General features: G+C 37.7%; 1 protein-coding gene and 1 pseudogene across 1 annotated transcript in view; both read right to left on the bottom strand.

Moving 5' to 3' along the window:
• Positions 1-1310: 1310 nt before the first annotated feature.
• SMC6 (structural maintenance of chromosomes 6) overlaps positions 1311-25806 on the bottom strand; it is a 78126-nt gene continuing 53630 nt past the window's right edge. Inside the window, 7 exon segments of the mRNA XM_043604489.1 lie at positions 1311-1821; positions 2669-2766; positions 6696-6848; positions 9560-9665; positions 13188-13313; positions 17077-17222; positions 18217-18354. Coding sequence (XP_043460424.1) covers positions 1707-1821; positions 2669-2766; positions 6696-6848; positions 9560-9665; positions 13188-13313; positions 17077-17222; positions 18217-18354 — 882 coding nt within the window. The 3' untranslated portion in view covers positions 1311-1706.
• On the bottom strand, positions 21371-22553 carry LOC122497437 (annotated as a pseudogene).

Below are 25806 nucleotides of genomic sequence, written 5' to 3'. Positions count from 1 at the left end.
TGAGATTATTTTCACTTATGATAGTTGAAACCAAAACTTTGTGAGGCTAAAGCAATGAATAATCTTCAACTCTTAGCAAAAGATATTCAGATACTTGAGGATTTTATTTCCCACTCTGCACTCAGAACCGTAACATTCAAAAACTATCGTTAAGGATTTAGATGCAAAAATTATTTAGCTAATCTAAGTTTATGCATTTGGTATATTCTTCATTTTTTTTATTTGAAAAAGCACATGTATGTTAAAAAATAGTTTTGATACAAATTAGTTATAAACATAACTTGAAAAGGTCAGACTTTGGTTATGGAGGATGTTTAAAACTTTCAGCATACATCTCCTCTTTCTATAAATTCTTAGATTAGAAAAGAAGTTTGCCAACTGATCTCACATTAAGGCTAAATCAGACTCCCTTCCCTAAAATAAAAAAACAAAATCCATTTTTTCTCAGTAACAATAGAAGTGCTGTTGTTTTTTAAAATACTGTTTTTCTTAAAATACGTCCTTTTCAATTACATAAATATTTATTGCTGGCAATACAGGAAGTGCTTCTTGAATACCCATGTCTGTCTTAAAACTTTAGCACTTACCCTAGTATCAAACACAGAGAATCCAGGCAGAAGTCCTATTCATGCCTTCTTAAAAAAGATTAAAAAAAAAAAAAAAAAAGCTGATAAATACCATTTCCTACAATATGCTAGATTTTATCATTCCAAGGCCAGCTCTAAAATCAGGAGAGGTCTTTGATAGCACTGATGTCAGTTCCCATCAACAGGCTGGCCTTTGGCTCTGGGCTGCTTTCCTGCTCCACAGGGGCCCCCAGTTCTCCCAGACCTTCTTCCCAGCCTGGGTCCTCTCAGCTGAGCCAGAGCCCAGGAGCCCCAGGCAGCGGACTGAGGGTTCATAAACCAGGCAAACAGGCTGCAGGTCAGGGTGCAGTGCTGTGTCACAATCCTGTTGTGACACAGGTTAGACGCTTAGCTGGGTGGACGACAGGGGACTCTGAAAGGCACTGTGTCAGAGCTGGTGGTGTTCCAGGGCTCCTTCAAAGTGCCATACAGACAGAGGGCATCCTCAGTTTGAATGAGATATAGTAATTAAAAGTACAGCTCAAATCTATAGTTGTATCTCTAATGGTACAAAGTGACCTGTACAGGGATTCTGACCAAAGCTTTATACTCCTGTGCAGGCCCCTCATCATTAATAAGCACAGACAGACAATAAATCCACTGTAAACTGGTCCCCGTCCCCAGACCACCTGTGCACCACCTGCGATGAGAATGTGATATTCGGGAAAACAAAACTAAATATAATCAGGTGCTCAAACTTTTATTTTAATTCTTACAAAATACTATAGAAATGAACCCAAACTAAACAGATATGTACATGTACATATGTACAAAATTTTACTTCTGAAAAACAATCTATAAAAGTAGATGGTTAAAAAAAAAAACTTAAAAAAAAAAAAGATTTAAAACCAGTACTATGAAATTAATTTTCTCAAAGTAAAGTAACAGTAATTTTAAATTGCTGGTTGTAGTAGGCTTTCTAGATTTATTTACACATTTTATTGGGGCCAGATGTATAAAGGAGCTTCTTTTATTTCAGAATATCTTCAGTTTCATTTTATTTCATCACAGACTCCTGAACTGTTTCCCTTTACAACTCTTCCACGTGAGGATGCAGCCCGTGGCACCAGCGGCTACAGATCAGCTCCGGTCTTCTTCCTCCTCATGAGTCACAGGTCGGAAAGGCAACGTAGTCTGTCCTCTTTCAGGGTCAGACATCCGAAGAATTCTAATCAGTTTACTAGATGGAAGTGAACTAGAGGAAGTAAAATTAATTATTCAAAACGTCTAGGAAATTTTTTTCACATTAAAAAAAATTCTATTCCTACCTCATGAAAACACAAATCTACCCTATCTACTAATGTGGGATATGTTGAATATCAGGAGTTCTAGGAGAAATATAATTTGCAATCAAGAAATAATTTGTTTTCATTTTTAAAAATTAACTTCCTGCTAAATGCCAGGGGCTTTCAGTTTAGAAGAAAAAGAAAATGAGATTTATATACCAGCTCTTTCTAACTCTTGTTCTTCTTGTCTTGCCAGGAAATTCTGTCTACCTGAAAATTCCCAGTCACAAACTTAAATCTTGTCTACCTGAAAATTCCCAATCACAAACTTAAATCTCCCTAGGACCAAGTGACCGCTTTAGAGGCAGAGTATCAACTCTAAGTAACACCATGCCGACTGCCAGCAGGGGAGAGCTCCTTATTTAGAAAGACTGGTAGCCGTAAGTCACCGGGAAAAGAGCCAAGACTAGGGAAATCCTGAATTGTGTCTTTAGTCTAAACAGAATTAGTAAAATTAAATTGCTTTATTAGTTGGTCATGATAATCACAAAGGAACAGAGTCAAAATGGAAATAATAACAAGTCAGTACTCATATTTAAATCAACTTGGTTTTGTTATGGAAGGGAGATAATAAAAATACAATTTTAAGTACCTAAAAAGGAAAAATTATCTTAGATCTCCTGACACAGGAACTGATTTATTTCTTAATATTGGTGATTTCTGTGTTTGCATTTTAAAAATTTAGATTATAAGAGATTTATTTTCCCCCTTTATATCTTGATGTATATATTCACAGAAGAAGTTTTTCAAAGTTACCTCATGCTTTGAGGGGTAAGCAAGATGAACTGTCTGAAACGCTGGGAGTCCGCCATCTTGAGTATCATATCCATGGCAATTCTCCGGTTAACCATGTCCTAGGGAAAAAAGTTAGGGTCACTGCTGCATTAATCACGTTCCTGCAGAAGCAGCATTCTGCTGGCTGATACCAACTGCTGCATTTTTATCCAGGGATCATCTACTACCTTATTGATGATGCCAAACTATTCTTACAGGGAAAGATAATATCCAAAACTATGAGTGGAAAATGACAATACATGTCTCTTCCAGGTAATTTCTATAGTCAGATTGTTTTAGTAAACATAGCTCCCTACCTCAAATATATTTAGCAATTAAAATAATCAACAAATATCCCAAAGACACAACTAAATGTTACAAAATGAATCTAATTTTTACAGTAATAATAATTAATACCTCAGGAGAACAACATAAAAAATGACTAGCTATAAAGTTACTAATTCTGTCAAAATGTCCCTCAATGATTAAGGTGTTTTAAAACCTCTGACCCTGCCCCACCACTTTCTACAATGTGTGCAATTTGAACCAATGTAAATTTACAAACCAATTCCTCCATTCAATCTTTAAGTTGAATAGCATATCAGTGTATAGAAAAATAACGCTTCATTATAACAGGGATTTTTTAATTAATTTTTTTTTCATTGTAACAGGTTTTGAAACTAAATTAAACTGTGTGCTTACATTTTCTGAGTTCAATTATCAGAGAAAGAAAAAAATCAAAGTACTGCTCCCTACCTTGAAAATTCCTGAAAAGTTGAAAACATAAACAAATGTTATTATAGGCATATATTTTTAACGGTCTATTTGAAAATTTATGTGGCAGTACAGCATGGTGGTTAAGAACACAGTGTTTGGGGAGCGCCTGGGGGGGCGGTTAAGTGTCTGACTTTGGCTCAGGTCACGATCTTGAGGTTTGTGGGTTCGAGCCCTGCGTCAGCCTCAGTGCTGATGGCTCAGAGCCTGGAGCCTGCTTTGGATTCTGTGTCTCCCTCTCTCTCTGCCCCTCCCCTGCTTGTGTTCTGTGTCTCTCACTCTTTTCAAAAATAAATAAACATTAAAAAATAATTTTAAAAAAAGAACACACTGTTTTGGAGGCAGACAGGTTAGTAACATCCTGGTTGCATAGCTCAATGGCTTGTATTATATAAATTCTTCCCTCAGACATATCTGTAAAGCAACCTAACTTAAAGTTAACAAAAATAACGAGAGCTTGTTCAAGTAGAATGCTTTCCTTTCAAAACACTGCCCTGGGGAGGCCTATCATTTGATAACAAAGCCACCAAACCACCAAAATGTCTGCATTTGCTTCCAATTGGTTTTCAGGACTTAGGTACATTTTTCTGAATAGTTCCAATGGGGCAAAATGCCATTTTGATTAAGAACCTCTAAGTTTCCAGGGGCGCCTGGGTGGCTCAGTTAGTTAAGCGTCTGACTTTGGCTCAGGTCATGATCTCACAGTTCATGGGTTCAAGCCCCACGTAGGGCTCTGTGGTGACAGCTCAGAGCCTGGAGCCTGCTTCGGATTCTGTGCCTCCATCTCTCTGTCTGCCCCTCCTCTGTTTGTGCTCTTTCTCTTTCTCTCTCTCAAGAATAAATAAACATTAAATTTTTTTTTTTAAAAAGAACCACTAAGTTTCTAAAAGAGAAAGAACAGAATTAAATTTGACAAATAAGAGATAAGGCTGCAAAATGGCATTTTGGACAAAATCACTGCATGGAAAGAACAATCATCTTCTGCGATTTGTGAATTAGCTCTGAAGCCAATTCTCAGAAGAATTTCTAAGCAATCACAGCAATGTTATCACGGGGAAAAAATGACACTGAAGGATTAAACAGGATTAAAATGTTCCATGAATGAGCATTTTCTAAATACTTATGGGCCAGGCATCAGACAGGTAGAAACATGATCAAGCCATAGTTGGTAACTTCCAAAAAAGGTATAATTTGGTAGACGATTCAGACATGAGAATAGGAAATGGCAACAGAATGAAAATGTACAAAAATCGGGGCGCCTGGGTGGCGCAGTCGGTTAAGCATCAGACTTCAGCCAGGTCACGATCTCGCGGTCCGTGAGTTCGAGCCCCGCGTCAGGCTCTGGGCTGATGGCTCGGAGCCTGGAGCCTGTTTCCGATTCTGTGTCTCCCTCTCTCTCTCTCTGCCCCTCCCCCGTTCATGCTTTGTCTCTCTCTGTCCCAAAAATAAATAAAGAACGTTGAAAAAAAAAAAAAATTTAAAAAAAGAAAATGTACAAAAATCTATGTAATAGTAAATGTATACAGTACAAATTACATAATAATATATTCTATAATATAAAAAATAAAAATAACAGTGTGAATTGGTGTAGGGTGGTGGCAAAGGAGTTCTGAGGGTTCCTAATTCTGCCTGGTGTTCACAAAGGTGACATAAAGGTGACATCCGAACCAAGCCTTGAAAGGTGAGTAGACAAAGGGGGGCACAACACGCAGAGGCACAGTGTTTAAAAATCGTAAGTAGTTAGGAAAGCCACAAAGTGGGTAGATACTCCATCAGGAAGGGTCTCACAGATACCCAAAGAACTAAACCTTTATCCCAGATAATTCACCACCACAGAGTTCCAAACAAGTGAGTGACCATAATCAGATTCATTTTAGAAATATAAACCTGGCAAAACAGTGAGGGAGGAACCAAGGAAGAAGCAAGATTAAAGTCTGGGCGTCTGTACAGGAGGCAGTTATGACAGGCAGGGGGTGAGGAGACAGGGACAAGTAACAGGAAGGAGCAGAGACTCGAAAGGTCAGATGTGACTGTGACAGGCAAATGAAAAGGAAGGGAGGATCACAGATACATCAAAGGTCTCCTAGCAAGGTAACTGGGCGGGTAATGGCTATTGGCCACCAATCAAGGTAGGGGATTCAGGAAAAGGAAGAGGCTCTGAGTGGAAGACTTGCTGAGTGTGAGGCGTGGTCATGCCAGATGACATCGAAACTGTTGGGCATATGGGTCTGGAGTGCGAGAAAGGGGCCAGGATGAGACACTCAGATTTGCTGGTATCCAAATGTAAGTGGTAGTGTTGGTGGCTGTTAGAGTGTGTTTGTGTGTGGGGGGGGTGTTGGGGGGGGTGTAGCGTGAAGACGTACGCAGGGTATGGTATCCAGGAAAATCAACAACAGTATCAAAAACAGACAAAGAGGACCTCACACATTTCAGGAGAACAGCAGCTTGGAACACACCAGAACCAGGAAAGAGGAGAGCAGAAGCTGGCCAGAATGTACATTGTAAGAGATGCAGGATAGGTCTGTGGTGTCAACTCCTTCAAAGAATTAAAATAATACTAAAAGTTCATTTGTGATCTTTGCTAAACAAGTTTTGCTAGAGTACTGTAGTCTAAACCCAGATTATAGTGGGTTTAGAGGGAATGAGCCAGGAACCATACAGAGGCCGGTTAACAGCCGGTTTGGGAGGGCCTACTCCGTGCCTCCACCTTTGTAAGTGCATTTCCACGGAAGACCTCACTGGAGTCTCACCATAACCCTCTGAGGTAGGAAAGATGAGTAATATCATTTTATACATGAAGAAATTGAGACCCCCAAAAGGATAAATAGTTTGCCTCAAGTCCTTCGGGTAAGTTAAGTCTTAATCTTAGGTTTTTAATTTCGAAGTCAAATGTTCCTGCCCCTTGTGTTATATCTATTGCTCTTCCAAAAAGCGTAGCTGTGAAGAGAGGGAGAAAATCAGCAGTGGCTGCCGTTCGTCCAAACAAGGAATTGCTTGTAACTCTGTGTTAAAATGGAAGATGGAAATAAACTAGGGAAGACGCTGACGGCCTGGATGGGGTCTCTAGGGCAGCAGGGAGAACACTAAAACTCTTTGTTCCTTCCTACCACCTATCACGGACTGAAGTGTCAGGCAGGATCCCTTCTACTGTGGGTAAAACTAAACAAAACATTGCTTCCTTTCAAAATACACATTTCCAACAACAAAGATTACAGAATTCAAAATTTCACACTACCATATAGACATCAAATTCATCCAAGCATCTGAAAGGAGACTCAGCAATGGACCACAGAGAAAGAATGAAGCAAACTGTGGAAAAAGAACGTTCTCCTCCGGATAAGGCTCTCATGTCATTGAAAGCAGCCCTGTTTCCCTCTCCAGGCTGAACCTGCCAAGAATTAACAAAGAAACAAAGTACAGCAAAAGTCAGACTAAAGTCTTTACAAAAAACATTGGCTAGAATTAGAAAGAATGAGTTTATAGTAAAAAAAGAAAAAGAAAAAAAGAATAAAATCATTTAGTGATGTGACATCTACTTAACAATATTAATTCTGATCCATGACTGTGGGATACCTTCCCACTTATTAGTGTCTTCTTCAATTTCCTTCATCAATGTCTTGTAGTTTTCAGTGTATAGATCTTTCACTTCCTTAAATTTACTCCTAAATATTTTATTGTTATCGGTCTTGTGAATGAGATTGTTTTCTTTATTTCTTTTTTCCAACATTTCTAAGTGCCAAGATAATCTTACATTACTTGAATTACAGTGACATCTAGTGGTTAAGCCGCTTTAAAAGTAATTACTGAATGTCAGAAAGGCAACAGGACCAACTTCGAGGCTCACACTGGCCAAAGAAGAAAAGCAGCAATGATTGAAACATAAAATCTCTTCCAAAAGAGATTCAAATGGGGACGATAAAAAAGCAATTAATAAAATTAAAAACAAACTCTTTTACACAGTATGCTGGGAAGACAGTATAAAATAACATTAGAGGGGTGCCTGGGTGGCTCAGTTGGTTAAACAGCCGACTTCATCTCAGGTCATGATCTCACTGTTTGTGGGTTCGAGCCCTGCGTCGGGCTCTCTGCTGCAGCTCAGAGCCTGGAGCCTGCTTCAGATTCTATGTCTCCTTCTCGCTCTGACCCTCCCTGGCTCACACTGTCTCAATCTCTCTCAAAAATAAACATTAAAAAAAAAGTTAGAAGGAATTCTATTTTCATTTGGATAGAATTCCAGACATACATATATACCATACCCACAAGGTAAAAAAGCAGAGCACCATCAGGTTTTCTATCATAAAGTTTTATCATGTGCTTTAGCAGACCTGTAGCTTCACATACTTTCTCTTCCACTCTTTGAAAAATCACCTCTCAAGTAGCATTCATATCAAAGGGTTATAAAAACATTCTGAAGTTACACACACTGACATTTTACATTTATTATCCATAAGTCTGAATCTGTAAAAATCCAAATGAAAAAGCAACTAAGTAGTAAAAAACCAAACCCACCCAACCAAACAAAATGCCCCACATAAAAGCAAGAACTAAGTAACTAGATACTGTCTTTTGCTCCCAAACTGCATTTTACATCAATCTAATAAATGAAGCCCTAGATTAATTGTGGAGATCTAAATTTTACCCCTGATCCATTACTAATTAGGTTTTAGTTTCCTTATTTATAAAATGAAGACTAGAGAATTTAAGGATTCTTAAAACAGTAATATTCTTTTGAATAACAGGGATGATGATGCAGAAGGAATAGCTTCAGTTGTCCTGCACAATTAGCTCTGGGGATAAATTATCCAAACACCCCTAATATTTTCTCTTTTTCATTTTTATTAGAGTATAATTCATATACAGTAAGGAACATAAAGCTTAAGTTTTCTGCTCAATTACCCGGGTAATTACTCAGATCAAGACCTAGAACATTTCCACCATCTCAGCAGATCCCCTGTGCTCTCTCCCAGGCACTATGAAATCCAAAAGGTAACAACTATTCTGACTTTAATCATCACCATTCAATCAGGCGAATTTTATCAGTTTTAGAAGAGTTCTGAAGAGTGGAATTGCTTTCACAGACACTGTGAGACAGGTTTCCAAATTAGTTCTATCAAATTATACTCCCACCAGCCAGGCATGAGGGTTCCAAGCCCACAGTCTCACCAACACAATATATGATCGGTGTTGAGTTTTAGTCACACTGCTAGCAGCAGGACAGTCATTGTTTATGACATAAATTTGTATTTTTCTGATGAAAAACTATATTGGACACTTTTTCATGTACTTATTCACCATTTGGATACTTTATGAAGTTTCTATTTAAGCCTTTTGACCATTTTTAAATGCACAGTCATCCTTTCTCTTAATTATTATTATTCTTTAAAAATTTAGATAAGTCTTATATACATGTACTGTAAATTATTATTTATCCTAAGTATAAAATGAAGTATAATTTTTTTAAAAATGAAGTACAAATTTATGGCAACTAAGAGCAGTAAGCAATTACTTAAAAATTTTGCCCCAATTATCTGGTTGCTCTTGACTTGGCCACACAATTTTTAATGCAATATCCCATACTTCCTCTTTCAATGCATGCAACTATGAAGGATCCACAAACACAGACACCACAAAGTTGAATACGGTGGCTTTGCTTATCTAATTGAGGCTAGATCTACAGACGCATTCAGAAATAAGTAAGTACAGACAATTACATGGGGTAGAACATTCTTCTGAGAAATCCTTTCTTGGATTCCTATAGTGGCTTCCAGAGAATATGGACTTTCTATAATATCCCACATAATTTAAAATGCTGTATGAGTTTTAAAAAGAAACCTGTGGAGTGGAAAGAGGGTAAACATTTGTCACTGAAAATAAATTTCCTAATTATCTTCATAGTGGTTTTCAGGGGGGATGTAGCTAACGCTACAATGGCAGCATTAGCTAGTGATCAGTTTAATTTTCAAACCTCTGGCAAACACCAGCCTTAAAAGTAAGTTCTTTTGTTTTCCAAAGATAATAGATTAAAACTATTAATGTATTATCAAAAGAAATGCAGCAGCTAATTCTAACGATTAGCATACAAAGAGTTAAGATACTTACTGATATGCTAAGAGTTTCATTCTTATGGTCAAAATTCATTTTCCCACAATAGGCCCGCTGAGATAATAAGTTGTCAAAGTATAATTTGCATCGTAAAGTCAAACATCTTGGAATAAAGAAATGGGGCACGTTAAGAAGAATATAAAGATATAAAAACTGTATATTCAGCATTATCTTTAAACTAGCACGTAAGACCAGAGAGGGATATGCCGAAATGTTAACACTGGTTGCCCATTTAATAGGTAGGATTCTAAGATTTCCCCCCTCATCTTTATGTTTTATTTGTGTCTCCACATTTTTACCACTTCATTTCCTTTTACAATAAACAAACATCATAAAATGAATAAAGATGTTATCCCACATTTAATATAGGTCAGCGAGTCCATATGAATATATCAATCATTTAAGCAATTTACATGAGACATCACCCTAATACAGAAGACATGAATCTTGCCCTCGAGAGATTAAACTCTAGTAGTGTTAAGATAATAAATAAATGGCCTATCCATGTACTTATCTCCTCTTAACTTTATGGTGACAAAAAAGGGCTCAATCATTCTGTACCTATAATACTTTACCCACAGCCTGGCACAATGCAGACTCCATTAGATCACATGACATTCCACTGTAAGGAAAACTTTTCCCTTCTTTCTCAATTATTTATTTACTTATTCACTTTTCCATTCATCGGGATGGAGTCACAGATTCTTATTTTATTCTCTGGATTACCATATTCTTGCCCTCAAACAGGCAGGCCCAGGTTTCGCCAGTGGGAGCCTCTTCAGGCTGCTTCCTACAATCTTTTATCATGACTCTGTTTCTTCCAAGCACCTCCTTACTTTCTGGCGTAGCAAGAGGCTCACGTTTACCTTCCCTGCCCAGCTCTGGAATCAGCCATTTCTCCAAGGAGGGAATGGTATTTAGAAAATAAGATCTAGATGAAAGGAAACTTGGTATTTTTCTTAACAACTCTGTTCCCTTAATGAGTCTAAGGCTTGCTTCTTCAGAGTAACTATCAGTTTATTATTATCTCTCCTAATTCCCTTCCTAAATTACATTCAATCTCCATCCCAGAAAATACTGATAGCTTGAGTTTTCTTTTGTGACACAGCAATGACTGCTAGCTGGTTTTCAAAATTTTGTGTTGACATTTCTTTCTTTCACTACTGATATTCATCATGGGATGTCTAAGAGAGATCGTCCTCATAAAATGGCAAGGTTCTTGCTATTTGGTGCCATTTTGGTGGTGAGGAAACATATCAAGGTAATAGACTGTAAGACGAAAACTTTTACAGAAAATATTTTATTTTATTTTTTAAATGTTTATTTATTTTTAAGAGGACAGACAGAACGTGAGTGGGGGAGGGGCAGAGAGAGCGGGAGACACAAGCCAAAGCAGGCTCCAGGCTCTGAGCTACTGGCACAGAGCCTGACACGGGGCTTGAACTCACGAACTACGAGATCACGACCTGAGCCAAAGTCGGACACTCAACCGACTGAGCCACCCAGGCCCCCCCACCCAGAAAATATTTTAAATACAATACAAAAACAAATCCTACTGCTACTGGAAAAGAGGCAGAAGTAGGCACTGGATTTACTTAGCCTGAAACAACCAAAACATTGTACAAAATAAATGAAATAAGTTTTCAGACTGGACATGAGATAGTGCAGGCAATTCCAGTCAAAATGATCTCTAAAATATGGGAAACAAATGAATTGGGCCTTATAGATGTCCCAAGTCACTACTTACAGAAAGAGTGAAGGGGGGCGGAAACCCAGGCGGAGCCCAGAGCTTTCCCTGTTTGAGAAGATGGAGCTGGGAGTCTGGGGAGGCCAAGGCACTCGCGTTCTTAAAGCCTAGAGAGTGCAGCACAGGGAGAATTCTAGAGGCTAGACACAGGGTGGACAGAGGGCGCACTAGTCTCAAGCTGACAACTCTCTCTGCATATGTGAGGTTGGAGCAAGAAACATCCCAAAGCAGCAGAAGTGATCCCCACAGACTGTCCAGAGCCAGAACAGTTCACGTTCCCACAGGCAGAAGCTTCCTACCTCACAAGGTACACTGCAGTGGAGGTCTCCGAAGGGCGCTGCCTCACAGGCAGGAAAGAGCTGGCCCTCGACTAAAGGCTGCTCTGGTCCCACTTAATGGAACTTACAAGCAGCCTCACAAAGATAAAAATAAATCCTACATAATTGAAGTCCTAATAACATGCTTACAAAACTGAAGCACACATCTCAGGGGCACCTGGGTGGCTCAGTCGGTTAAGCGTCCGACTTCGGCTCAGGTCACGATCTCTCGGTTTGTGAGTTCAAGCCCCGCGTCGGGCTCTGTGCTGACAGCTCAGAGTCTGCAGCCTGCTTCGGATTCTGTGTCTCCCTCTCTCTCTGCCCCTCCTCCACTCACGCTCTGACTCTCTCTCTCTCTCTCTCTCTCTCTCTCTCTCTTTCTCTCTCTCAAAAATAAACATTAAAAAAAATATTTAAAAAAAAATCTGAGGCACACATTTCAAAAACTAACCTATAGTTTAGTTAAGGAACACAGGCCAAACGTGCAAAGCCTATTTCTCTTTATGGAATTATCTGAGTTTCCTCATATGCACTAGAACTAGATGTATTTCTTTAATTCTATAGTCTCATGGGGCTGGCTGGGTGGCTCTGCCAGTTGAGCATCTGACTCTTGATTTCGGCCCCGGTCATGATCTTGTGACTCATGAAATCGGGCCCTGCGTCGGGCTCTGTGATGACAGTGCAGACCCTGCTTGGGATTCTCTCTCTCCCTCACTCTGCTGCTCTTTCTCTCTCCCAAAATAAAGAAACAAACTTAAAAAACAAAAAAAACACTCTGTTAATTCTATAGTCTCAGGATTATGGAGTTTGGGTATAAAGACTGGTAAAAAGCAGGTCACTGAGGGAATACCACTGGGGAAAACAGAGGTTAAGTGGAAAAAGACTAGGACTGCCTTGGATACCAGTAGGTCAAGAGCCATCCCTTCCTACAACCTATCCTCTGATTTATTTCTGTTGTTTTGAATTTTTGTGTGTGTGTGTGTGGGGTCAATCTATCCCTGAAAGTATGAATATTTCTAGGTAGTACATCCATTTTTCTGATCCTGTGTTCATTCTTTGAACCAATATATTAGCAACTTCCTATTATATTTCAGGCACAGTAGTAGGTCCTGGAGACACAGCAGTAAACAAAACAGATTCTACATCCATGGAGCCACATCATTCAATCAGATCATAAACTGAGATACTGCCTCAACAGGTCCCATCAAAACTTGTATCCCTTAAGAACATGCAGTGTCCAAAAGTAAAAGAGGCTGTTTCAAAGCCAGTGAGCTCCTATTCAAAGGACCTACATAAGCAGTGACTGAACAAGCCATCTCGAGTTATCTAGTAAAGGGATCTAATAGTGGAAAAATTGGATAAGCCCACTATGCAAATCCCTTCTAAGCCAGAATTCTGATTAAATCATAGGACTCTATGTATCAACCAATACAGGAAGCACTGCAGTTTCTTCTTTAACTGGATTGTATAAAGTTCTTTCAACTGAAATTTATTTATAAAGGACAATGTGAAAATGAAAGTACAAAATTATATATGTGGTAATATTTTTAAATGCACCTACCGTCTAAATTGTTGATATGTTTTGTATCTATGAGTCATTATTTCTTCCAGCAATTTAATAAATCTTTTTAAAGTCCTTACTTTATTATCCAGATCAAGATAGGTTTCTCTTGCTTCTTGGTACAGCCTATTTTATGAACAAAATATTAAGTCAATAAATGCCATTCAAAGAATCACAAAGAAAAGTAAAATCTCAGATGTATTTAATGGGAGGAAGGGAGAGTGCAGGGATGCCCAGGGGATCAGCGATTGCAGGTATCCTGTCTCCAGGCACAATACACCCCCAGAATGAGCATGTGCTGCCCTAAAGTGGAAGAGCTGTTAGCAGGGCTGGGCAGGAGAAAAGTCCAGGCCTTGCAGAAAGCAGAGGAAGTAAGTGAGGGAAGTACCCAGCTGGGGCCCAGCGTGGCAGATCTTAGAAAATGCCAGCAAATATACACCTTCTAAAAGTGAAGTGATCACACTGGAAGGCAAGAAATGTTTCCCTTAGTGACAGATGGCAGTGCAGGTACAGAGAACACAGGGTGAGTGTTAGCATCCGCCAAGCCCAGTCTGAATAAGACAAGGTCAAAGAGGCAGAGAAGGCATGGCCACTCAGCAGTGCTATCACAGAGCGCGCCCGCTCACTGCTACAGGAGTCTGAAAGGCCTGGCCAAGGCTCCACAGCTACCCACCCCATGTTCATTCAGATGCTCAGACCAGGAAAATCCAAGTAAAAAATGACTAACAAAAAAGGCACAAGCACAGAATCCACATGCAGATATTTATAGAAAAAAAGCTTGGGAAAGAGCAGAGGACACTCCCAACAAAGAAAGCACATTAGTACAACGTGGTTACAAAGCAGACAAAAGCTATAATCGAAAATCATGAATTAAAACAAAACAGAATATGAGGTAAGTGCTACCAGGAAGGGATGCCCCAAAGCAGAAATAAAAGAACTGCAATAGACAAATCACTCAGAGAACAGACAGGTAAATAAAAGAAGGTGATAAGCGGGTTAAGAGGAGGCGGTAAGCAGGAACCTGCAGAAGCCACGATGGGGCAGGGGACACGAAGACAAAGTGAGAAGATGCTGCACAGAGACAAGAGACAAGAGACAAATGCAGAAAACACTGACAGACACAGAGATCGGGAATGAGAAAAGCAAAAAACTGGGGAAAAAAGATAACATGGGTCAGACAAAAGAACTAGAGAAGACAAAGGACATACAACACCTGTGCAACAAAGGCCTAAACAAAGACAACTAAACAAGAGAACAGAAACTATTTAAAAGTAAAATACAAAAAAAGAAATTTTAAGAAATAAGATAAGCCTACAGATTTAAAAAACCACAGCATACACCAAGAAAAGGATCACGGACTCTGACTCATCAGAAACAGATACTCAGGAGAAAAAGAATTTTCTATCAGGCTGAACTATCCTTCAAATTCAAAAGCTACAGACAAACAGTTCTGAACATGCAAAAACCAAACATTACTCCACATGGCCATTCTTAAGGAAGCAATTATAGGAGAAACAGAATTTCAAACGGCTACACAGCCCTTCAGAAAGAGGTAAAATACAATCTTCACACCAAAAAAAATCACAGAAAAATGAAAATACATAAAAAGTTCGCAGAAAAAGATATAAATAAATGGTCCTTAAGACATAAATAGATGTTCAGACTCAACATAAGTGAAATGGAAATTAAAATTACATTGAGCTATATTCTTAAGGAAATCTACCTGTCAGCAGAAAGAACCAAAGGTTGTCACACACTGTTTACGCTGAGGGGAAACCAGCCTCAGATACACCGCCGATGCCAATGGCCGATGGAAGTGCAAACACGCACAGTCCAGGGGGCGGGTGTGTGGGGGTGGAATCTTCCAACATGGAGTTAATCCTGTTAAAACACCCTGACTACACAATAAGACACATGTGTGCCACCATTTATAACAGCAGATTGGACTTCAACTACCCATCAGGAGATGATTAAATACCATGTAATTACAAAAAGCAATAAGAAAATGCCTATGTACTGATAAAAAAAAGTCTCCAAAACATACATTAAAGAAAGCAATTTGTAAAACAGTTTGTTTATTTAGTGTGCTACCTCTTCTATCTGGCAAGAATGAAAAATAACATACACCACTTTGCACTTCCGTAAACAATGAAAGCATATTTAATACATTAATTTATCAAGATAAAAAGAGACAAAAGTGCTGCAGATGATGAGACCAGAGAGGAAGTCAACACCTATCATGGCCTCTCCTTTACACTGTACTTAAAACATGCGAGGTAACACTCTCTCAGGTCCTCGCTTCCAAGATGAGCAAGAGGAGGACTTAATCATGGTCATGTCACACAGGGCCGCGGCTGCCTGCTACCTATCCGCTGCACCCTGGGACAAGGCCAGGAAGAAGTTGGTTACTCAGAACATGGCAGGCGCCACTGCCATCAGGGACATTTCCGAAGCCAGTGTCTTGGACGCCTGCATGCTTCGTGAGTGGTGTGTGAAACCGCATCCTGCGGGAGCTGGGCCATTCACAGCAAGGGAGCCTGGCGCCGTTCTCCTGAGGCCCCACAGGGCTGAGCACCTCCACCCCAATCTGGGCCCGCGGGTACTGCCCCACGACCTCCCGCAAGGCCCACATGAGGAGCCAAGTACTTAAGGACTGAAGAGAAACTGTTTTCTGGAAAAAAACTAAACTGGAGATTATACTTTAATTTTTTTTTTTCAACATTTTTATTTATTTTTGGGACAGAGAGAGACAGAGCATGAACGGGGGAGGGGCAGAGAGAGAGGGAGACACAGAATCAGAAACAGGCTCCAGGCTCCGAGCCATCAGCCCAGAGCCTGACGCGGGGCTCGAACTCACGGACCGCGAGATCGTGACCTGGCTGAAGTCGGACACTTAACCGACTGCGCCACCCAGGCGCCCCTATACTTTAAAAACCAAGCATGTGAGGTACTATTTTAAAGAAAAACTTCCATTTTTGTGTTTCTTCCCATTGGTTCCCACTGTTTTTGAAAACAGGATTGAGATCACTCCTGTTCCTGAACTATTGTATTAGGAAAAGCTCTTCATAAAGTGTAATAGCTGTAATTTTCTCCATAATTCAATCAGCATCCTACAGTTGTACACAATTCCTAATTTTTCAGCTTTATAAATGACGCTACAATAAACATACCTCAGTACAAAATGCTTTTCTGATTTTGGATTATAACAAAATTACTTGGCCAAATTGAAATTTTTGAAGGTATCTGACAAACTGCCTTAATGCTTTTCAGAAAAACTTTAATCATAATCACATCTAACGTTTTAGGAACCCTACATATTGTTTTATCATGGACTAACTCATTTAATCTTTATAGCAACCCTATAACTGTAAGTACACATACGTTACACGTTACAGATGAGAAAATGAAGATTCAGAGAGATTAGGTAATTTACAAAAGTAACATAAGTAGGTAGTACAATTACAGTTCAGACCAAGGTACTCTTGCTTGAGAAACTGTGCTCTAACTATAGTAGAGCCTCCATTCTTACCAGTAATATGAAAATATCTATTTCACTGAAATCTCCCTGACATGAGACTATTTTTATCATCCTGACATATATGAAAATGGCTTCTAATAGTTTTGGTTTGCATTTCTTTTAATTGCTTGTGAAACTGAACATTTTTGTCTATATGAATCTTAAAGGTATAAAATGGCATTTATGCTAAAATATCACTCCATAATGAGTTTTGTTTCGACCCAGAAGAAAAAAAGTTATTAATGACACATATGAAAAACTAGTTTGACCTGTAGCTATATCCCATAGCAATACTATGTTTATAAACATAGATTTTTTTATGTCTTAATAATATGTATGAGTAATAAAGTAGAAAAGCTACCAACCACGTACCTCATTATTTCCTCTCGATCTCCATGACTAGCATGTTCAGCTTGTATCTTTTGTCTTAATCTATTAATTTCTTTGTCCAGAATTGATGCAGATTTTTTTACTTCAATCCGTTCTGGGCAGATTTGTCTCGCTTGTGACATTTTCTCCTAAGGTAACAGATGTTTAGTATCTTTAAAACTTGTCTTTGACATAATTCATTGTACTACTTGTGTCCACAAACACAAAGTAAAGTTCTGAACTTAGAATCAGAATTTTAGATGTGTTTTAATTACATTTAGTATCAATGTTATTTCTTTACACCTTATATTGAGACTAGTCTAGACTCATTATAAATCTTCAACAGAAAATTGCATTACTATACATGACTTTAATAATTTATAAGAGCTCCATATGTTCCTAGGGAAACAAATTTCAAGTAACAGTAATGAAAAGTTTGGCATTTTTATGAGCGAGGTCAGACAGCTTTCTGTATGTTTTAGGATGGCCTCTGAACACCAAATAGTACTGAAAACACAAAGAAAAAGATCTTTGTATTCATAAATAAAAAAACCAAAGCACTTTTACACACAGTAGTTTATATTCATAACATTCCATGTAATAAGTCATGAACAAGTAAGATAATAGATCAGAATTTAAGCGTTCTCCTAAGAAAAGTTAGAATTTATCTCTTCTAGTTAGAGCAACAGTGCCCTCAGCTTCTCTAAAAGCAGAACAGGGCTGCTGCTGACGGCTGTTAACAAGGGTATGTAGTAAGTAGGGGCTGAATTCCAGCCCAGCCCACACCCAAAGGAAGAGGTGCCTTTTTCTGACATAAAGCTGCTAACCACTTGCCAAGCTGGGCATTTAAGGAGCTATGTTAGCTGAGTGCGAGTCATTTTCCAAATCACTCAAGAGGCAGGAGATCAGGCTTGCAGACCAAGCCAAAGTCCTCTTTGTGGTAGGTGGTCTGTTTCAGTGTCTACACCCTGAGAGTTTCCAAGACTATTCCTTTCCTTGATTCACTGAAGCACCTGTTATGCTACATGAAGTGGACAGCCATCGGACTGCTGGTCTATGTTTGGAAATGTGACATTAAGGAAAACACCTGAAGAGCCGTGACTAAGGTTATAAACAAAACATAAAAGAAAAATGATGGATAACCTCCAGTTCTTTTTCTTTCATATCCAGTTCTCGTTTCTTTTTATTTAAAGTATCCAAGTGCTCCTTCTGCTTTTCTTCATAATGCCGCTTCCCTCGTTTTTGATTATCCACTTCAGAATCAGCAAGGTTTAATTCATCCTGTTTGAATAAAGCCAAAATAATCTATAAAGAAAAGACTGTTTTGAAAAAACTGCCAGCATAGGTATAAAACTAACTGACAACTCAACAAAGTGGACAGGGTTATTATGTTGCTTGCAGAGCCAAGTGTCAGAGCTCATATCTAGGTGTATGAATAGAAGTGAGGGGTTTCCCTAAATTAAGAAGTCACATTATTATATTCAAATCCTAACATGAAGCCTCCATATGTTACGGTGCTTTCGACCTTTTTTTAGTAAACAAGGTAGTTTTGTGGAAAGCCACATTAGCCTGAAGAGACCTAAAACAAAGAAGTGTTGGATATTTACAGAGGTAGTCTGGGTTTTAAAAAGGTGAGTCAGAGTGGAAGAGAAAAGGATGCAAAGAGATTTACCACTAAATTATTTAGTCATCATTCTGGAAATATAACCTCACAATTTTGGCACAAAATTTAACTGTAAAGAAACTATCTCAAGATCACCTTAAAAATAAAGAGTAGTGGACTATGAAAAGGTAAAGATGCATATTATAATGCACAGTAACCACTGGAAAAGAAAAGAGTTATGGCTAAAAAAACTACTAGAAGAGATTTTAAAAAAGGAACACTAAAAATCACTTGGCTAATTCCAAAAGAAAAAAAAAATAGAGAGGAAATAGGAACCAGAACAATTAAAACATAAATAGCAGCTAACCATTACTTTCAAGATTAAATGCTCTCTTTTTAAGATCAAGTACAAGACAAGGATGTCTAGTTCCATTGCTTCTATTCAACACTATATTGTAGGCTCTGGCTAATTCAATTAAAAGTTAAAAGAGAAATAAAAAGCAGTGAAGATCAGAAAGGAAGGGTAAAACCACAGTTAAAAAGAGACATTATTTATGAAGAAATTTCAAAGGAAAAGTTTTTAAATTAATAAGTTTAGAAAACTCACTCGATACAAAGCCAAAATAAAAATCAGTAATATTTCTATGTTTGGAACACTTTAAACATTAAAATCTATAACATTTACTACAGCACCAAAAACATCAAATATATCCCTGGAATACATACAAAACTCTTAAAACTCAATAAGAAAGGCGTACAATGCAAGTGAACAAAGGGCAAAGATTTGATCAGACATTTCTCCAAAGAAGATATATAAATGAGCAATAAAAACATGAGAATTTGCTCAACAGTATTAGACATAAGGAAAATGCAAATCAAAACCACAACAAGAACATTTCACATTTAACAGGATGGTTAAAATAGAAACAGCATACAATAGCAAGTGGTGGTTGGCAAGGATGTGGAGAAACTGGGACACTCAAATGTCGATGGTGGGAATATAAAGTGGTGTACTTTTGAGAATAGTTTCAAAGTTTCTCAAAACATAGGATAAGTGTGTAGCCTAGCAATTCTACTCCTAGGTATCTATCCAAAACAAAATCATGTACATGAATGGTCATAGCAGCAGTGCCCAAATGGCTGTCAACTGATGAATAAATAAATTCAATGTGATATATGATTGTGTTTCATTAGACAATACAAAGGCACAAACTACTGATAACATGTTAGAACAGGAATGAACGCTGAAAACATTATACTACGTGAAAGAGGCCAGTCACAAAAGACCACATATTGTATGATTTTATTGACATAAAATGTCTAGAATAGGCAAATCTATAGAAACAGAAATAGTGGTTGCCAAGTTGTTGTATAGGACACAAGTCAAATCACCTCTTTTGAGGAACTGTGAATGGCGTTGTTTTAATTTCAGCCTCCATGTGTTCATTGCTAGTGTATAAAAATGCAATTGATTTTTGTATGTTTATCTTGTATTCTGATACCTTGCTGACCTTATTTATTAGTTCCAAGAGTTTTCTTATAGTCTCCTTGAGGTTTTCTAAGTAGAGAATCATGGCATGTCAAATGGAGACAGTTTTATTTCTGTTTAATCTTATTTATAATCTGTTTAATCTTATTTCCTTTTCTTGCCATATTGCATTGGCTAGAACTTCCAATATTAACTACATTAAGTAAGTGTGGTGAGACAACCATTTTTACTTTCTTCATGTTAACTAGGTTTGTTGATGGTCTTTAATCTGTTGAAGAAATTCTTTATTTCTATATTTTTGAGACTTTTAAAAAATCATGAATGGGTGAATATTATCAAATACTTTTCCTGCACTGATTGATATATGATTTTCCTTCTTTAGCCTATTAATATGATGGAAAGAGTCTTGCATCTCCAAAATAAGCCCCATGTGGCCACTGTGAATAATACATAAAAAGGATATGTATATTATAATTTGTTTTGTTTGGTTTTGCAATGCATTCATTTAATCATGAAATGTAGACAGAGACACATGGATGTAATGGTATCAAGGAAAACAGCCTATTAAAATCTTTTCACTTTTATTAAAGGCTCTGACAACAACAGCTTCATAAAATGTTATGAAACTCTATTTGCTATACAATGAACATCTATTTCTGAGGAGACATATGTCATATAAGCAATGATTTAATGTGTAAAATAATCCTGAATTCTTACTATAAAAATATTTGGCTAAAACATGAAATATCTTTGCAATAAAAATGACAATGTAGCTTAAATGAGACTTCAGAAATGTCTCCTGGAAAAAGTGGGAATGTTTCCTTTTGCCAGGCAAACTCTGAACAGTTAAGGTTAAGGTGCCATAAATTAGACAAAGCTAGAAAGGAACTCCATGTTTCTAGAAAAGAACAGCATGCAACGTGAACTTCTTCCAGGTCAAATTGGCAACCACTTAACAACAACTTATCATACATAGGAAAAATACAATACACTCATCAGAAGGAAATGGTATTACAAGATATAAACAAAACTCTTACTGAAGTCTTGAATAGCTTCAGAGAACATTATCACAGACTAGGTAGAGGCAATTTTTATGACATTAAAGGATTCCTTTATATTATGATAACTTCCTTAAATATAAATACAAGTCAAACAGACCTGTAACTCTGTGATCCTCTTAATCAAATATTTGTTTACAACCACACTCAGCTACTAGAGACTTTTGGATGTAAAGGTTTAACTCATTCTAATCTCGACAAGCCAAGGCAGAGATTCTGATTTGGAGCCAGTAGGCTCCTGCTACTGTTGCTGCTGCTGCTTCCAGGTATCACTGGTGGGATCCACTTAGGTTTTCAGCTTTCAGTTGATGGATTACGTATTTGGAATGGTTTCCCAGTGGCCTCTGAAGACAAAGAAACCTTTTTGGATGAAGGCTGAGATTCTGATTTCACAGACCTGGAGCAGAGTCTCCTGAAGTCACTTACAAAGAATTGTATTCGGATTTATGTTTCTTCTTCAACTGAGGATTTAACCTTTACTTCTTTTTTCTTAATTTCTTTCACTTTATTTGTCCTCCTGGTGAAGACTTCATCATTATCTTCCCTCTCACTAAAATCAGACTCTTCACCAGTTGCAAAAGTCTGGTTCAGAGTCATTAGCGCTATCGCCATTACAGCCTTCCAACCCAACCATCTTCCTCTATTGTATCACTGCCTTTGATGTTGCTTTTCTTTTCCCTTGAACACCATGAAAATCATCTTCCCCAGTAACCTTAATCCAAATCTAAATAATCACTGGCTACACTGCAACTGGAGATACGCAGGGACTTACTCGTTGCTTCAGTTTTGCCACTGCCACATTTTTCAATGCTTTTATCGCCTTGTCCACATCAATGGTGACTGTTGGAAGTTCCTTCACTGACTTCTAAGTCTCACTGGTAGAGCTTGTCATCTAAAGTCATCCTTTTTTTAAGAGGTTTTCTTTTGTAGTGGAATATCTTCTTTCTGGAGATTCTTCAGGTTTGGTTTCCTTGTTTCTAGTTTTAACTCCTTTGGTGTTGTTCTGGGTTTCTTATTTAAAGGTGTGGTTGCAAAGCCCTCAAACTGAGTAATTGACTGGTTATTTATGTATCACAGGCAGCACCATAGCCCCCTCCAAAGCTGAAAACGTGCAGCTTTGAATTTCTTGTTCGCAGCAGTCTGTATATTGTTTTTATAATGAATTGTTTAGTGTCATAAATTTCCTTCTCAGCAATGCTGTATTTATCCATAAATTTTGATAAATCATCTTCATTTCATTTGGTTCAAAATATTTTAAAATTTCTCTCAACACTTTCTCTTTGGACCATGGGTTATATAAAAGGATGTTAGTTTCTTTTTTTTTTTTTTTTTTTTTTTTAACATTTATCATTGAGAGACAGAGCGTGAGCAGGGGAGGGGCAGAGAGGGAGGGAGATGCAGAATCTGAAGCAGGCTCCAGACTCCGAGCTGTCAGCACAGAGACTGACACGGGGCTCGAACTCACGGACCGCGAGATCATGACCTGAGCCGAAGTCAGACGCTTAACCAACTGAGCCACCCAGGTACCCCAAAAGGATGTTAGTTTCACATGTTTGGAGATTATCCTTCTATTAAAAGATCTTTAATTGAGGATCTATTAAAGATTTCTAGTATGACTGCATTATGATTAGGAAACACATTATATAATTTCAATTCTTTTAAATTGTTGGGATTTTTGTTTTGTTTTGTTTTGTTTTTAATGGTCCAGGAGATGATCTATCTTGGTATACATGAAACAGGCACTTGAAAATAAGGTGTATTCTACTGTTGTTGGTAGTCTTCTCTAAGCATTGATTAGGTCCTGTAGTTTGATGGTGTTGTTCAGTTTTCTAAATCCTTATTGATTTTCTGCCCTATCAGTCATTGAGGGAATTCTGTCACATGTTGCAGCTCATCTGGTTGGTGCAGCTCTGCTGTTTGGTGCATACATTTAGGATTGCTGTGTATTCTTGGTGGATTAACCCTTTTGTCATTATATGATGTCCTTCTCTACCTCTGGTAATTTTATTTTGAAGTGTACCTTATCAGATTTTAATATAATAAATATAAATTATATTTATATTATATATATATATTTATATATATATAATATAAATATTGTATATTTATATTATATATATTCCACAACATAGTCTACAAGTCATAATTTTACCAGTTTGATAAATCTTCCTTTCCAGCTTTTCAGGCTTCCTTATTTTAATATAATTGTCTTAAATATTTCCTCTACATATTTTATTTTATTTATTTTTATTTTTATTATTTTTTAACGTTTATTTACCTTTGAGATAGAGACAGAGCATGAACGGGGGAGGGTCAGAAAGAGGGAGACACAGAATCTGAAACAGGCTCCAGGCTCTGAGCGGTCGGCACAGAGCCTGACGCGGGGCTTGAACTCACAGACCATGAGATCACGACCTGAGCCGAAGTCGGACGCTTAACCGACTGAGCCACCCAGGCGCCCCTTTCCTCTACATATTTTAAAATCATCTCAGATATTATAATTTCATTTGCTTTCTGAACATTTTAAAAATTCAAGAAAAGAAGAAAAAGGCTACTGAATTTGGCTGTATGTTTAACTTGTTTTTCTTCTTTCTTGGTGTTCCAAAATTCCTTCTTTTATTGTTTTCTCTCTATGTAGAGAACTTTGAGCCATTCTGTTAAAACAAGTCTGCTGGCAACAAATTCTCTAAGTTACCCTTCATCTGAAAATGTTTCAATTTTTCTTTAACTGCTGGAAGATATTTATGCTGGACTTAGATTTTGGGTTGGCTGGTGTCTTCATTCAATACTTGAAAATGTGCTACTTCCATATGGTCTCTATGGTTTCTGTTGAGAAATCAGCTATCATTCAAATAGTGTTTTTTCCCATATAGGTGATGTTTCTCTCTTGCTGCATTTAAGACTTTTTTTTTTTTGTCTTTAGCTTTCAGAAGTTTGACTATTATGTGTTTTATGGTGGGTTATTTTGGGTTTATCTTGTTTGGAGTTCACTCACTTTCTTAATCTGTAAATTCAGACTTTTTGCCAAATTTGAGAGGAGTGTGGTTATTCTTTCTTGGAGTACTTTTTCAGCCCTGTCCTCTTTCCCCTCTCATTCGGGGACTCCAATGATACAAATGTCAGATATTTTTTTTTATATAATTTCACAGGTCTTTAAAGCATCATTTATTTTTCAATCTTTTTTTTTTTTTTGGTTTAGTCTATTTTCTCTCTGTTGTTCAGATTTATAAAGGACAAAAAGGAAAAATTATGAACTACATGTTCAATACATGTGATAAATGTCAATGAAACAATATAGTCCCTAAGTAGAAAACTTAAATAGCTCAGTATCAACTAAGGAAATTGAATTCATAAAGAAACTACCGTCCACAAAGAAAATTACAGGCCAAGATAGCTTTGCTGGTAAATTCTATTAAACATGTGAAAAAGAAGTAATTCCAAATCTACAAAAACTTTCAGAAGAGGGAAGGGGAACACTTCTAAACTCGCTCAATAAGGCCACTTATAGGGGAACCAGGGTCACTCAGTTGGGCATCCAACTTTGGCTCAGGTCATGATTTCAGTTTGTGAGTTAAAGCCCTGTATCAGGCTTTGTGCTGACAGTGCAGAGCCTGCTTTGGACTCTGTCTCCCTCTCTCTCTGCCCCTCCCCCACTCATGCTCGCTTGCTTGCTCTCTCTCTCAAAAATAAACATTAAAAAAAATTAATAAGGCCAATATAGCCATAATAAAAAAAAGCCAAACATATCACAGAGAATCAAAGACTAATGAATAAACATTCACTCATATGTGGAATTTAAGAAACAAAACAAATGAGCAAAGGTGGGGTGGGGGGAGAGGGAAATCAAGAAACAGCCTCTTAATTACAGAGAACAACTTATGGTTACCAGAAGGGTGGGAGGTGGGTGGGGGGATGGATTATAGGTGTTAAAGGAGTGCACTTGTCATGATGAGCACCAGGTGTTGTACGGAAGTGTTGAATCACTATACTATATACCTGAAACTAATATTACATTCTATGTTAACTGGGATTTAAGTAAAAACTTAAAAAAAAATCTTCACTAAATTTTTGGCAAATAGAATTGAATCATTTATAAAAAGGAAAATAATTATGATCATGTAGGGTTTGCCAAGCTTTGTTTAATGGCTGGCAAAATAAAATCAATATTATTCTCCATATTAATGAAAAAAGAAAAAGAAAAACTAGATGATTATGGCTTTTAACAGCAATCCCACACCTAGGTATTTAACCAAGAGAAATGAAAACTTCATTTCACATAAAAACCTACACTTGAAGGTTTATAGTAGCTTTCTTCATAACCATCAAAACTGGAACCATCCAAATGTCCTTTAAGAGGTGAATGGATAAGCAAGCTGTGGTACATCCATATACATTTCAAATACACTACATTACATGAAAGAAGCCAGGCTCAAAAGATTACAGACCATATGATTCCATTTATATGATGTTATGTAAAAGGTAAATCAATAACGATGGAGAACATGACTGCCAGAGGTTAAGGGTGGGGGAGGTTTAACTAGAAAGGGGCAAAAGAAGGGAATTTTGAGGAGGACGACAGAACT

Source organism: Prionailurus bengalensis, chromosome A3 (genome assembly GCF_016509475.1).
Source record: "Prionailurus bengalensis isolate Pbe53 chromosome A3, Fcat_Pben_1.1_paternal_pri, whole genome shotgun sequence".
Classification (NCBI taxonomy): domain Eukaryota; kingdom Metazoa; phylum Chordata; class Mammalia; order Carnivora; family Felidae; genus Prionailurus; species Prionailurus bengalensis.
This window is presented reverse-complemented; position numbering and strand designations above follow the sequence as displayed.